This window comes from Martes martes (genome assembly GCF_963455335.1).
Source record: "Martes martes genome assembly, chromosome: 2".
Classification (NCBI taxonomy): domain Eukaryota; kingdom Metazoa; phylum Chordata; class Mammalia; order Carnivora; family Mustelidae; genus Martes; species Martes martes.
Window position 1 is genome coordinate 86,720,526 of NC_137889.1, and position 15,006 is coordinate 86,735,531.

A 15,006-nucleotide genomic window follows, 5' to 3' on the forward strand; every position below is an offset into this window, starting at 1 on the left:
GAGTAAGTTTATAAAATACACAGATTATAAGGAACTTGGTGTCTGGCGCTGTTAATGCAGAACAAAAAATTTTATTTTTCATTTTGATAAATAAGGCAAATATTTTCTTACCTTGAAATAACTATTACCCTTGTGAATATTTAATGACACCCAAACTGAAAGATAACATTACTTAAATCATGATTTTTGGATTAAAACAAAACTAGGTAAATAGACTGCTGTTTTCAAGACAGCTATACGTTGCGTCTCTTCATTCATTTACTTACTTTGGAGGTAAGGTTTCAATATCTCTTATTTCCCTGGTTGCTGTCATTGTAAATCCATCAATCACATAAAAATGCTCTTTACCAAAAAGAAGTAGCCCCTCACTGGTATCCAGCCCCTGGACTCGAGCACAGCGGTACATGTGCTGAATCTATGAAGAAAACCATAAACGTTCATTAACAGAGTCAACCAAAAAACTGATAGTTTCTTTTTTTGATATAACGGAAACAAAATATTTTTAAATATGGTTTTAATGGGCAAAACATCCCCTGAACTAAGCACACGAAATCTGAGTTTAAGCATGTTAAAAAAGAATCAGCTAAAACTGCCATCTGATTTGCAACTGAGTCCAGTAAAAGCAGACAACCATTTTACTCACATCCATACACCAACCTGTGCTTTTACCTATCCAACCCACTTCTCCCACTTTTCACATTACTCGCTGTGTGCCAGGGACATGTGTACTAGGTTCCAGAGGCGATGAACGTGTTAGATAAGGAAGGAGACGGATACAATAAACAGGGCAGGAAAAAAAAAAGAATTGAAGTGTGTATGTAAGGAGCTTAGGATTGTGCCCTTTGTGAGACAAGAATGAAAACAGTCAGATCTGCTGAGTCTAACAAACCTGAGTGAATTCCCAATCCCGTCACTTAGTTATGGATTTAGCCAAATTTCTTAATTTTTCTGGGCCTCTGTGTCTGTTTGTGAATTTCAGATACACAATGGTTTGCTGTGAGAGTTACTGAGATCATGTATGTAAGCGTGTTAGAAGCTGTTGGCTATCGTCCCTTCCACACAGCTCAGTTTTGTCTTTTTCCACAACAGTTCCCGGGTAGGGACTGCGGCATTTGTCCCTCTTTGCTCCCAACCTGGGCTCCTGCTTGCTTGGCAGACTGCTATGCCATTGTAAAAAGCCAAATTTGGCAGAAGTTGTATTTTCCTCGTAGGAAGAAAAGAGTTGCTAAGTCTCTCAATGTAAGTATTGTTTTCTTTCCAACAGGCAGGATTCAGTTCTTTCTTGTTTATAAACGATTTCTTGCTTAAACTCAGTTCAACATGAGTCAAGGAAAAAATATCAGCAACTAAACTAGAGCCAAACACATGTCAAATAAATGTCAGTCTGAATACACTTCCTGCACTATTCAAACTTAAAGCAATTAGAGCAAAATCTGTACTCATGAGATTAAAAGTTAAAAAAAAATGGCAGCATTAGAAAACAGTAAAATTGCAAATGTAGTCAATTTTCATCACATCTGAACTACTTAAATAATAAAAAGGTAGAATGTTACAGGAAAAACTGATACTTTAAGAAATCATTGTAGTATATACAATGTAATATATACTACATTGTATATACAATGTATATACTACATTGTATATAGTAGTATATACTACTCCATTGTAGTATAATATACAAATATATATGTTTTTTAAAGTGCATGGCTTGAATTTTCAAATGCTAAAAATATGATGCAGCCACATTCCCAAGGTTCCAGAAGCCTCTCTTGTGTTTCCTTCATACCTAATGAACTTCTATAATTAATGATTTTTAAAAATATTTCCATTTAAGATTAATTAAGCTCTATATTCAAACAGAATTTTTAAATTAAGCCCTAATTTCTGACTATATCTTCATGGGTAAGATTTCAAGGGTTACACTAACACATAATACAAGAGGCAAAAAAAAAAAAAATCCTTCAAAAAAGGTGCTACAACACATTAATTCCTTCCTTCCTTCATTTATCCTTTTATCTACTCAAGAGATCTGGAGTAGATCTTTGGAATGCATGCATGTATGCTTTGAAAAAGCATAAATCATAGTATCTTATCCTTTGAACATGAGTTATCAGAAGAGATCTGGAGAAGTGAGACTGTACCCAGTAGGAGTTCCTGGGACAGAGATTACACAAGTGATGGAGAGAGCAGCATTCTGGCAGAAAATACAGTGAGTAAAGCAGAGAAAAGAAACAGCATTATGGATGTAGTGAACTGCGGGGCACACAATGCTGCAGGGGCCTCGGTTTATAAGAGCCAGTGATGTGAGCCCAAAAAGGCAGGCAGGGGGTAGGAGGTCTGGAGGCAAACAGGAAGGTAGGGTAGTCTTCCGTGAGTGCAGGAGAACAGGGCTTAAATACAAGCTTGAGGATGACAGCACAGATGGGCTGAAGCTGCTTGTCGATGGCCAGAGGAGCTATGGAAGTGCAGAAAACTAGCACAAGGGCAGATGAATGACTGTGCTGTGTGCATGAGTTTGAAATAGAGAATGACGGCAAGAAATACAGTCTAATAAAGGGCACAGGAATAGAGTGAACCAGCTATCAACTGCTAACATTCTATCTCATGAAGCTCTGGGCTGTCTAGTGTGTTCAGACAGGTCAGAAAACCTGGAAAATGAGAGAGGTAGAGTACTGAATCCCCACAGTTGCTTACTATTTGCACTGTGTCATTAGAGAGGGTAAAATATATATCTTGTGCCACCTGGTAAATATCCCATCAGTTAGTGTTGTAAAACGCAAACGCATTACTTCCATGCAGTCCTTACTTTCTAGAAGCACAGTACCTTTTCTCCTTCCTCCAGGAGGCGGAGGAGGGTAGCATTATCCGTTTTCTCCTCCTCCTCTATTGAGCTGCCTTCGGCAATCTGGTCTTGTAGCTGCTCCTGGCTCTCCTCATCTCCTCCGTCAGGTGCAGACCGAGACCGTTTCAGAGGAGGCTTGACCAGACCTACAGGATCATAAGCATGAGAGCCATGTGACCTCATAAGGGCCATTTGGGAAGCAGTTTGGGCTCCTGCAGTCCCTCCTACACATTTCCAAATTGAGATAACTCTGGAAGGTACAGGTAGGCAGCACAGTGTAGTGCTGAATGACAGAGGCTCTAGAGTTAAACACTTGTGTGACCCAGGACAATTATCTGCCTCTCTGAACTTGTTTTCTCATCTATAAAACTGGAACAAAAACACTATTTATCTTAGAGGGTTGGGGAGGACTTAATAATGAGTTATTCATGCTTAGCATTGTGTTTAATAGTAAATGCTAAATAAGTGTCAGATGATGATAAACAGAGCTTGGCATAATTAATGTTAAGAACAGTACTGCTTATGGATAGGTGTCATTGAGCGGACACCACAAATAAATGATCAATCACTATCAGAAACAAAATTAAAGACAGAAAGTTATAAATATGATTATAAGAGATCCCACCTACTTGGAGGGCCCATGAGGACTATTTCAAGACTTATGTCAGAAGCAACAGTACAGTCATTCATATATGCATGAAGGTGATCAAATCATCATGTCATAAAGAATAGAACTCTTTAAAATACAGGATAGATCGTTCAACTTGCAGATTAAGGAAACACTCTACTGTCTACATTTTATGACTTTATTAATAATCACAGGAGGTGACAAAATCAATTGATGAGATGCCAAAGTATAAGCAGCATTCAAAATACATTCTAAATGCTACATTTAATTAATATCCTCTAGTTGTTTCAAAAAACATCCTGTCACACCTACCAATGATAGTTGCTCTAAGAATTTTGAAAAAACATAAATCATAGTATCTTATCCTTTGAACATGAGTTACCAGAGTTCTGCTTTGCCTTGAAAGAACCTTCTTTTCACATATGAAAGAGTATAATAAGCAATCAAGAGACATCAAATCCTGCTGGGAATATCCACAAGGGGAAAAAGCGCATAGGTGCATTATCTTTTTTTTTTTTAAGTAAGCTCTATGCCCAGTGAGGCCTGAACTCACAACCCCCAGATCAAGAGTCATATCTTTACCGACTGAGCCAGCCAGGAACCCCTATCACTGCATTATTTTTAGTAAATCAAAACTTCCAATTCTATGTCTAGCATAACACCTTACATAGCATAGTAGTGACACCAAATTTGTGGGTTTGTGTCAGTAGACATTAGGAAAATGAGGCCAAGACAAGTGAAGTGCTTATGACCCAAACACACGTCATCTGACTATGAATTATACCTTCACTTATACTCACGTAATAGCACTCGACATACTTCTGTAACTTGCTGGTACAATGTCAAGAAAGCTAGAAGACTATAAACCCACTCAACTACTAAAAGTTTCAAGGATTCTATGAAAATATTAGATCAATTATGAAATGGTTAATAAGTCAGTCACCATGAGACAGAAAAGGAAAATTTTAATAATAAGAGAAATGGATCACAATTTTTTTTTAAAAAGATTTTATTTATTTATTTGTCAGAGAGAGAGAGAGAGAGAGCGAGCAAGCGAGCACAGGCAGACAGAGTGGCAGAGGGAGAAGCAGGCTCCCTGCGGAGCAAGGAGCCCGATGTGGGACTCGATCCCAGGACGCTGGGATCATGACCTGAGCCGAAGGCAGCCGCTTAACCAACTGAGCCACCCAGGCGTCCCTGGATCACAATTTTTGATGATGTCTTTTGTTGACATGTTGTCATCATATACTATCAATTTTTTAATCACTGGGATCTGAAAGTAATTTGGAGGGGAGGGGGCTTGGGGGTTGGGGGAGCCAGGTGGTGGATATTAAGAAGGGCACGTATTGCATGGAGCACTGGGTGTGGTGCATAAACAATGAATTTTGGAACACTGAAAAGAAATACAATAAAATACAATGAAAAAAAAAGTTCTTAATTTATATTTCTAGGCTTTGTTTATAGAATATACCAAGGACTTTTGAATTTACCATGAATCAGAGGCTTAAAAGAGTTAAAAGATAATTGACTTACTTATTCAATATTGACTGAATCCCCATTTTGTGCTAGGCATGTGCCAAAACATAAAGTGAGAAGAAAGATGATCTCTGCCTCTGAGAAACTTGTAATTTAGAAAACATAAAGCAGTGAAAAATCACCGAAATTGCTATGATATGAGCAAATGCTATCTTTGAACAGGGTGGTGGGAAAAGGTTTCAGAGAAGGATAATGGGATATTTGACCAGTGTCTTCGAGGCTGGGTGGGGTTTGTTAGGCTCCACATCACAGAGAAGCTATAGGAAGAGGGCAGAGGGCACACATATGTAAAAGTACAGAATCAAAGGGGCGCCTGGGTGGCTCAGTTGCTGGGTGTCTGCCTTTGGCTTGGGTCACGACCCTGGGGTCCTGGGATCAAGCCCTGCATTCCACTCCCTGCTCAGCGGAAGCCTGCCTTTCCCTCTCCCACTCCCCCTGCTTATGTTCCTCCCCTCTCTGTCAAATAAATAAAATCTTTATGTGGTATATATACACAATGGAATACTATGCAGCCATCAAAAGAAATGAAATCTTGCCATTTGCAACGATGTGGATGGAACTAGAAGGTATTATGCTTAGCGAAATAAGTCAATTGGAGAAAGACAACTATCATATGATCTCCCTGATATGAGGAAGTGGAGATGCAACGTGGGGGGTTTGGGGGGTAGGAAAAGAATAAATGAAACAAGATGGGATTGGGAGGGAGACAAACCGTAAGAGACTCTTAATGTCACAAAAGAAACTGAGGGTTGCCGGGGGGAGGGGGCTATGGAGAGGGTGGTGGGGTTTATGGACACTGGGGAGGGCATGGGCTATGGTGAGTGCTGTGAAGTGTGTAAACCTGGCGATTCACAGACCTGTACCCCTGGGGCTAATAATACATTATATGTTTATAAAAAATAAATTATTAAAAGAAAAAAAACTTTAAAAAAAATTACAGAATCAAAAAGTCCGAATTCATCATCTCATGTACGTTTTACTAAGCTCATAAAGCAAAGATGTGGAACACTCTTCTTAACTGTTATCTAACATGCGCTAGTAACACATTTAGCAGTTGCTGTAATTTTTACAAAATATTTATTTAGTTATTAAAAAAAAAAGTCATTGAGAATCCTGCCAAATGTAGTAAAAACATTATCAAGCCAAGAGGCACACTCCATCACCTGTAGGCAATAAAGAACCAGTCCCTTTAGTTCAGATCTAGAAATCAATCTTAAAGAGAGTGAAATTATAAAATGCGTATGGATACTTTTATCCACATAGTTGGCCCAACGCTTTACAGTAGCTCATGTTTTCATGAAAACTCAAATCTAACAAATGCTCCAAAGTGATTTTTTTTTTTTTTAAGATTTTATTTATTTATTAGACAGAGATCACAAGTAGGCAGAGAGGCAGGCAGAGAGAGAAAGAAGCAGGCTCCCCAATGAGCCGAGAGCCTGATGCGGGGCTCGATCCCAGGACCCTGGGATCATGACCTGAGCCGAAGACAGAGGCTTTAAACCACTGAGCCACCCAGGTGCCCCTCCAAAGTGATTTTTAATTCCAAGGAAGAGGAAGGCTGACCTTTGACTTTAGCGATAGTGTCTTCACCATGCTCTGGTTCCTGCTGAGCAGCTTCACCTTCTGAACTCTCCACTATGGCATCCTGGACAATGGCTGGGTTGCCAGAGGCTAGTCGCATGTAGTATTCTTTACTGTCATAACTTATGGCTCTTCTGTATCGAGCGGGTTTCTAAGAAATAACAGAACAAAAGGATTCAGTGATTATTTTCAAGAATTAAAATATAAGCTTCCCAGAGGAAGGTATGGTATCACGAATTCTTTATGTGTTACCTTCTCAAAGGGATTTTTTAACAAACTGCATTTATACACGATAAAGCCACAGACTTTTGGGTTAAGTTCCTCTATTTTTAAATTGCACTAATTCTTAAAACATACATATAAAAAAACAATATTAGCAGATTTTCTTCTTGAAATAGACATAAATCATCTGTAGTCAAATAACATTTTCACGTTAGTATCACATGGCCTCACTGATGTATTAGAAAACCTTCCTAGACAGTAAAGGGAACAGCCAGTGTTGGAGAACATCAAGGTGCAAAAGGATGTCTGGTTTGTGTGGAGCCTGGAACTTTGCTTCTACTCCAAATAAAGTACGTAGTCAGGCGTAAAGGCAATCCATTTAGTTGGAATCATCTGTGCCAGTATCCTTAGACACCTGAGGATAAAGATTCAGAACTGCACTGTTCTTCCCCATGTTCCCAGTTCTTACTAAAACTCCAAAAATGGCCCAGACCTTCCACGAGTTCTGACCCAACATGGAATCAACCAGCTTCAGGCCAGATGGAGCTCTCTGGCTGGGCCTGGTCCTCCAAGCTGTTATCTTCAATTTGCTAAAACATCCCTGTTGTTTACTGTGCAAAATAATATGCCCCATAAACTTACTAATGAAATGAGTATATTAAGAACAGATATAAGTCCCTCTTGAAGAAGAAATTTATTATCTAGAAATATTAGAAAAGATCTGATACTTTTGGCATATGATACAAGAGCATTTCTTTTTCAGAATTAATATTTATCCTAAAAATACAGTCTTCAGCAGACCTAAACCTTTTTTTTTTTTCCTGAAAACCATAACATAATGAAATAAACAAGTTCTAGGGACACCTGGGTGGCCCAGTCAGTTAAGCATCTGCTTCTGGCTCGGGTTGTGAATCCAGGGTCCTGGGATGGAGCCCCGCAGGGAGCCTGCTTCTTCCTCTGCCTGCAGCTCCCCTGCCTGTGCACTCGCTTGTTCTCTCTGACAAATAAATAAATAAAAACTTCATTAAAAAAAACAAAAGTTAAAAAAAGATGGGGCTTGAAATATGCTTTAGAACCTTTCCTTTTTAGGGGTTCTGGGTAGCTCAGTCAGGTGAGTGCCCAACTCTTGGTTTGGGCTCAGGTTATGATCCCATGGGTCTTGAGATGGAGCCTGCCTATCAAGGCTCTGTGCTCACTGGGGAGCCTGCTTGAGATTTTTTCCCTCTTCTTTTTCCTCTGCCCCTCTCCCTGCTCACACTCATGGTCTCTCTCTCTCTAAAATAAGTCAATTAAAAAAAAAAAAAAAAAACCTTCACTTTCTAAACATTTCACTGTTCCTTCCCGATGAATAAGAATAGCTGATTAAAAATACCCTGTCGGCCTACTCTTCAACTCAAGTAGTCAATATGTATTATCCACAACAATGCTTATTTCAACAAACGATTTCCAACTCAAGTGGAAAACAAATATTCCTTGTTGGAATGTTTAGACTGAAACACTGAACCTATTTTGAGATAAAAAGCTACCTAACTGAAGTCACACTGCCCTTCTTTTAAATTCAGGCCCAGAGTCAGGGAATCAAGAGAGCTGCAAGCTAACAGGAATGATATATATAACATAGGAAAGTATTAAAATGAGGTAAAATGATACTACAATTATGGAAGGACCAATGTGATGAGCAAACTAATGAGAATATTGTAATATCTTTTAAATAAAAAAAAGGTAGTAAACTTTGTACACCATACCAATTCTTCTATGTAAGGTATTGCAATTATCTTCAACTCAAAATTGCTCATTTTTAAAATGATGAAAGCATAGTTAGTGATGGGCAAGACAACAAATTAACAGATGTGGGGCTTGGCTACTGACTTCAGCTTGGCACTATGTGTTTTTCACTAAATATCTGGAGGTATATTTCTGCATTCTAAAGAAGTACTTTTTTTTTTAAACTGAATTATGTACTGAATCTTTCTGGAAAAAGAAAACAATTGTAAATTTTTTAACTAATTAAAAAAAGTTAAAATTCTATTTTAAAAACTGATCTACGTATACCCTTAATTTTCATTAGTTCCTTCTAATTGAAAAAATAATTTTTAAAAGAGGATACTCCTTGCATTCCCAAGATACACACTGTTTAGTATCTGGAAGAATTAAACGAGCAAATGAAAAAAAAAAGTTGAGGGTGTCAGGCTGCCCATTACTAACATGCATCAGAGCTTGTTAGTCTATATGTGAAGCGATACACATTTTACAGTGAGAGCAGTGAACACTCAGCCTGTTAGTGAGGGGCACACAGGCCCTAGGAAGCTAATTAGAACAAAGCCGAGAAAGACTAGAACATCTCTCAGCACGAATGACACCAACTTTTCAACTGAAAGAATTTACAGGAAGGAAAAACTGAACATCAATCTTTTACGTTAGTCTAGTCTACCATGCACTAAAAAAACAAAAACAAAACAAAGAAAACTGCAAGTATTTTGCATTATCTTACGGTAATTTGTGTTTTACCTTTTGAGGAATGATATCATCAGGTGTCTCGGGCTGTTTACTTGGGACCTCAGACTGAAAACAGGGTATTAAGTACAGATACATCAGAAAAAAAAAGAAAAACAACAAAACACAACATAAAGAACACCACAAAAATAAAATTTTTCTTGAGGACTGTATGAAATACGGAAGATGCGCACACTCAAAGAAAAGTAACATGATACCCTAAGTTTTTTGAAATAATCACTTAGCAATCTGGTCATTATTTTTTCTTATTATCAAAAGTAGTTTTAAAGTAGAAACTACACTAGACTTCTCAAGGCTACTGAACAGGACTAACTTAAAAATCACAGACAAAACTTCAGCACAGGTGGCCAGTGTCATGGATGATTGACAGGCAAATCTACACAGCTTCAAAAGGAAAAAACTGAAAACTGGATCATAGAATCTAATGCCAGCTATTACCTTCCACCTACCTTTCACTGTGCTTATCCCTGCATCTGTTTTGTAACAGAAGCAGCTGGTTTGTACCATTACCAAAACCCCGTAGCACAGAAATCACAAGGTGCTTATTAGTGAAAAAAAATCCTTCCATAAAAGCCCAAGGCCCTACTTCCTCGACTACTTTCATAGCCATAACCCCAGAAGGGCTGAAAGCAGAAGGGAGACTGGGTCATCAGCCTCCAGGCCAAAAGTTTTTGTAAAAAGTACTTTGAAATATTAAGTGGTTGCTTTATATTTTATTCTGAGAATAAAATCTCAGTTAACGAGAGGGCAACTTCTGTTGAGCTGTTGTACATGGCTTACACATGTAAACATACACAGATAGCTACACAGAGACAATAACACACCCAAGAACTACTTCCAATTTTTCTTCCTTCTCACAGTTTTATCTGGAGATGACATTTAGTACCTCTCCCCACAGTAAACATGCATCGACAAAATGATTTCACAAATGTTTCCTGCCTGGGCAAAACAAACACTGGACTACTGGGCATCCTATCAAATACTTCACATGATTTTAATAAACATTTCTCTTTAAAGGCAAACTTTTAAAAACATACCTTGCAATGAAGAATAACCTTTATGTTATGTTTACATCTATGTTCTCTTTCTTGGTAGGAGTTTTGGCTATACCAATATAAAATACACATATGTGAACACACGATGGTACATTTAAGATTTGTGTATTTCAATGTATGTAAAATTTACATCAATAAAAAAAGAATTATAAACAAAAACTCAACTCTAATTAATGATATGCATGTGGAAGTATTAAGGAGTGAAGGGTACTGATTCTGCAACTTTCTCTGAAATTCATTAAAAAAAGAAACTAACTCCAATATAGATTGTTGGATGTGTGATAGACCAATATAGCAAAATGGACCCATTACTATTGTCGAATGCAACTTTAATGTCCACTATTTACCCTCAACCAGAATGTGGGCAGGGTCTGACATGCAGCATACGGCACAGTGCTGGTTTAATACATACTTACTGATTCACTGACTAAGGCTCTTATTTTGCTACAAGGCACAGCATTCAACCCATAGTACAGAGATATGCTATATCAACAACTTTGGTATTATCATTGCTCTCTTTTACTTAAAATTTCATAACTAATTATTGTAATTATGTTTACACAGAAATCTTAAATTTTCAAAGTCAGAATTTCTAGAAAATAATTCTTTAGTCATTTTTCTTCAAATTTTTCTATAATGTTGGCAATGGAATTTCCTGAGTGAGCTGCTCAGTTTCTGTGAGTCCTGTGACATCTCTATATTACATAAAAAATGTATGTGGAGGCAGCCACAGGAGATTCCCTTAATTAGAAAAGGAAACTTCAAGCAAGTCAATTACTCTTTTGTCCTAAGCAGCCCAAAATTAAAAGGTAGACACAGTACAGTCTTAACCCCAATGTATTTACAAACAATAGTAAATTTGTTTGAGATTATTACTCCATGAAAATAAATTCATGAAAATAAGGAGGGGGGTCACAAAATTAAAACCTGGTTTTTGTATCTAAATATGATTTTTTTAAGTGGAAAAATATGGAATCTCATTTTTCTTCTGTAGGACTCATAGCAAAGAGACAATTGCTTAAAAGCCACTGGATTTTATATTTTCATCATTCTCAAGGCAGCTCACATCTTAACAATAACTACAACTGACATTACCACTTAAAATACAGAATTACGGTAGAATTTAGCGTAGCTGTTTTAGTTATGGAAATTACCCCCCAAGGAAAGTCACTGTACAGAGAGGAATCATTTTCATGTGAGAATAGATGTTTCCATATGTACCTAATTATTCTCATGACAAAAATTATTACTCTTACTTTTATTAAAATAATTTTAGTAGATAAACTGTGAAAGCTCTTAATTCTGAGGCAAATGAGACTCTAAAAGTACATTCTATATTTATAAACATCCAATTTAAAAATCAAGAAACAGGGGCGCCTGAGTGGCTCAGTGGGTTAAGCCTCTGCCTTCAGCTCTGGTCGTGATCCCAGGGTTCTGGGATCAAGCCCCACCTTGGGCTCTCTGCTCAGCGGGGAGCCTGCTTCCCCCTCTCTGCCTGCTTCTCTGCCTACTTGTGATCTCTGTCAAATAAATAAATAAAATCTTTAAAAAAAAAATCAAGAAACAAAGTTCAAAACTTAGAGCAAGTAAGCTATCCTGTATACAATGTGTAACAGTATCAAGGTTTAAGAAATAAAACTTGAATGACTAGAGAAAAAAAAGTTAATTCATTTCTAACACATCAAAGATTTTAAAACAAGAAAAGAAATTTAATCATCACTGTATTCTTTAATCAACAGAACTAAAAATTTAAATGGCACTTAGAACAGTATTATTCTTACAAAGGCAAAAGATTAGTCAATTGCCCTTGCTCAGATAAAGTCTGCTTTACCTAGCAAGAAGAGGCTTCCAAAGCAGTTTATAGGTTGGCACATACCTCTTATATTGCAAAAAGTACTGACTCTATTTTATAAACATGCAGGCAAGGAAGGCAACATTTATGGGAATGGAAATGGAAGAACTGGGAGGCAATCTGGAATACTGTTTGGGACAGAGGTGGATTTTCTATAGAGTTAATAAAGCTTAAACTTCAATAGCCTTCACTTCCCATGGGATCCTTTCAAAACCCTGGAAAGAGGCGCCTGGGTAATTTCATATTCATAAATTTATGCCCTTTTTCTTGTAGAGCCCTCTGCCAAGTTATAAACTTTAGGCCCAAATTTTGTAATTTGGCTCTAGTCCTTTTTGGTGGAAAAATTTCAGAATTAGGAAAATTCTACAGAATGCTAAAAGGGAAAGCAACGGAAAAAGTCTATAATTTCAGGAGAAAGAATGCTGGTAGTCCATTCACTCAACATTTATTAAGTTCTTAATACTCTGTTAGCATTACAGAGACAACACCTAGTATATTGTTTCTTTCTGTCTGGAAGAAATTCCCTGTCCACCAATAAGGTCACAAAACCATCAAAGGTTGGAATCGCTTCTTTTCCAAAAGTGATTCAACTGCTAAGGAACTCTCATCCTATGTACTCATTATATCATACTTTTGCTACTTAGGAGCTGCGCCTAGACCTTTCTCTAGGTTTTGATTCCTCATCTGTAAAATCAGGAAAACAGTGTTAGCATCACACTCATTGTGCTTTGTATCTGCTCTTCTTTTTTGATGTCATGAAAGAAGTCCATAGGAGGGCAGTTGCTTCTACTTTGGGGAATTTTCTTTGCAGTCAACATTGCCAGAGTGCATAATCCGCAAAATAAAAGTGGACATTTAATGGCATTTCAAATTAAAAGGATTCTGAACTGGCAAGTCCAAAATAATTAGTCATTCAGAAAATTTCATCATAGAAGATCAACCTTGACTCGTGCATGAACTAAGCCACATAAAGTCCACATTCTGTAACTGTCTCCCCTTCCCACCCCCTCTTTCCTTTTTTGTTAATGTATCTCCAGCATTTCTTGACTGCCTTGTATTTTCCAATATGCAACCCATCTGGTTAAAAAATAAGCTCCATATGGTACACACTTATTTCTGAGACTGTCTGTTTAGATTTTTCAGGCTGGTGAATGCTTTTGCTTATGTAAAATGCTAAATACTAAGGTTGTAAGTGTGAACCCCAAATAGGTTATTCTGTTTTTATCTGATACAGAAGTTTAAATATACTTTTATAAAGTGAATGGCACTGTTATAAAAAAAAGGAATAAACAATATAAAAATATTATGTAAGTAAAAAATATGCCTCAGTTAAATAAAAAACTCAAAAGTGTATGCCTCAGTTAAATAAAAATAGTGAGTTGGTCACACTTCTAGGAGAGCATATATGTTCATCTTATATTTTAGTATTCTTGAATAGATTCAATTTATATGATTGCTGACTCAATAAGAAATATTTTATCAAATTGTTATAGGCTTAAAGTATTTATTTGGGGGGAAAAAAGGTTAAGAATTAGAGACCGCCCTGTTGGTTTACTCTAAAAAAAGCAGGTACTAGTAGAGGCTGCAAGGCATGGGTGGGTTAATTTTTTTTCCATAGTGCAGTAGTACTATAAATTATGGTGCTTTGAGTTACAGCTGTACCATGTATGACGTTCTTGACAGAATGGAATAGCTTTGAGCAAAGTGAACTTTAGGAAGCTATCATGAAAAATCTTAGATAACTATATATTAGCAGCTCTAAGACAGATACTCTAAGAAGTATCAGGACAGAAGTGAAATCACTGACCACAAAATAAATACAGCCAGGGTTTTGGCAGAAAGAAACAAGACATAGGAACAATGCAAACCGCCCTCACATCATAGAATCCAAACTATTTATTAGAAGATCCATGTTCCAAGCCTCTTTTATAAATCTCCGTTTCTTCCATTGTTGACAAAATCAAATGTAAAGTCAAGAATGTGAAAGTATTTAAAACCCACGAAGGGTTTGAAAGAAAGTTTTTAAATGAAGTATTATAAAACTTCTACAGTGGGCAAGGGTTCAAACACTAAAAAGTTCAAACTTTATGACCTCACAGATCCTAAAATCCTATTAACCAAAATCCAAGAAGGGCAGGCCGAAAATGTTCTTCAGCAGATGATTCTGTGCAGTGATCCGGGTTTCTAAGTGGGTTTAGGAGTTTCTACTGGATTGATTTTAGAGGCAGCTGAACACTAAAGTGAAACAAAGCGTGGGATATACTCCCTTGAGAGATTCTCAGTCACCTTCCTGTCTTCATGAAGCATAGCTGGTCAGATGCTTGGGAAGGGGGAGAATCTTAGAATATGTTTCTCTAGACTATATTTTTTAAAAGTTGCAATACTAATTTTTAAAAAAATTTAACTGATGCCTCAAAAAATCTAAATGATGTTAAAGGAAGACGAAAGAATTTTGTTTATCAAGGAGTACAGATTTTTAAAAAGTCACAACACAGTGGTCTAAGAATCAGGTATTCTCTAGAACTGCCCCGGTTCAATATAGCAGCTACTACCCATGTGAAATGTGGCCAGTCGGGACGGAGACATGCTGTTACTGTGAAATACAGACTGCATTTCAAACACAAGGTGCAAAAAACAATGTAAAATACTTCATCGATAATGTCTCTGTAACTGATTAAACATTAAAATGATAGTAATAGGAGGCCAAATGAGATGACCAGTGAGACCCCCTTTTAACTCCCAAAGCTGTGATTCTACAACAAATGCAAGTTTTCCA

The 15,006-nt window shown here is 37.2% G+C and overlaps 1 protein-coding gene across 2 annotated transcripts in view; it reads right to left on the reverse strand.

Annotated features, from left to right (window-relative positions):
- The window catches only part of WDFY3 (WD repeat and FYVE domain containing 3), a gene marked incomplete at its 5' end in the record, with an annotated part of 176,668 nt that overhangs the window by 38,692 nt on the left and 122,970 nt on the right, over window positions 1-15,006 (reverse strand). The window contains 4 exons of one of the 2 annotated variants that reach the window (XM_080796083.1): window positions 267-415; window positions 2,825-2,988; window positions 6,570-6,738; window positions 9,318-9,371. In XM_080796083.1, the coding sequence (XP_080652209.1) occupies window positions 267-415; window positions 2,825-2,988; window positions 6,570-6,738; window positions 9,318-9,371 (536 nt within the window). The remainder of the gene's footprint in view (window positions 1-266; window positions 416-2,824; window positions 2,989-6,569; window positions 6,739-9,317; window positions 9,372-15,006) is intronic. The other variant, XM_080796084.1, reaches the window with a different exon arrangement.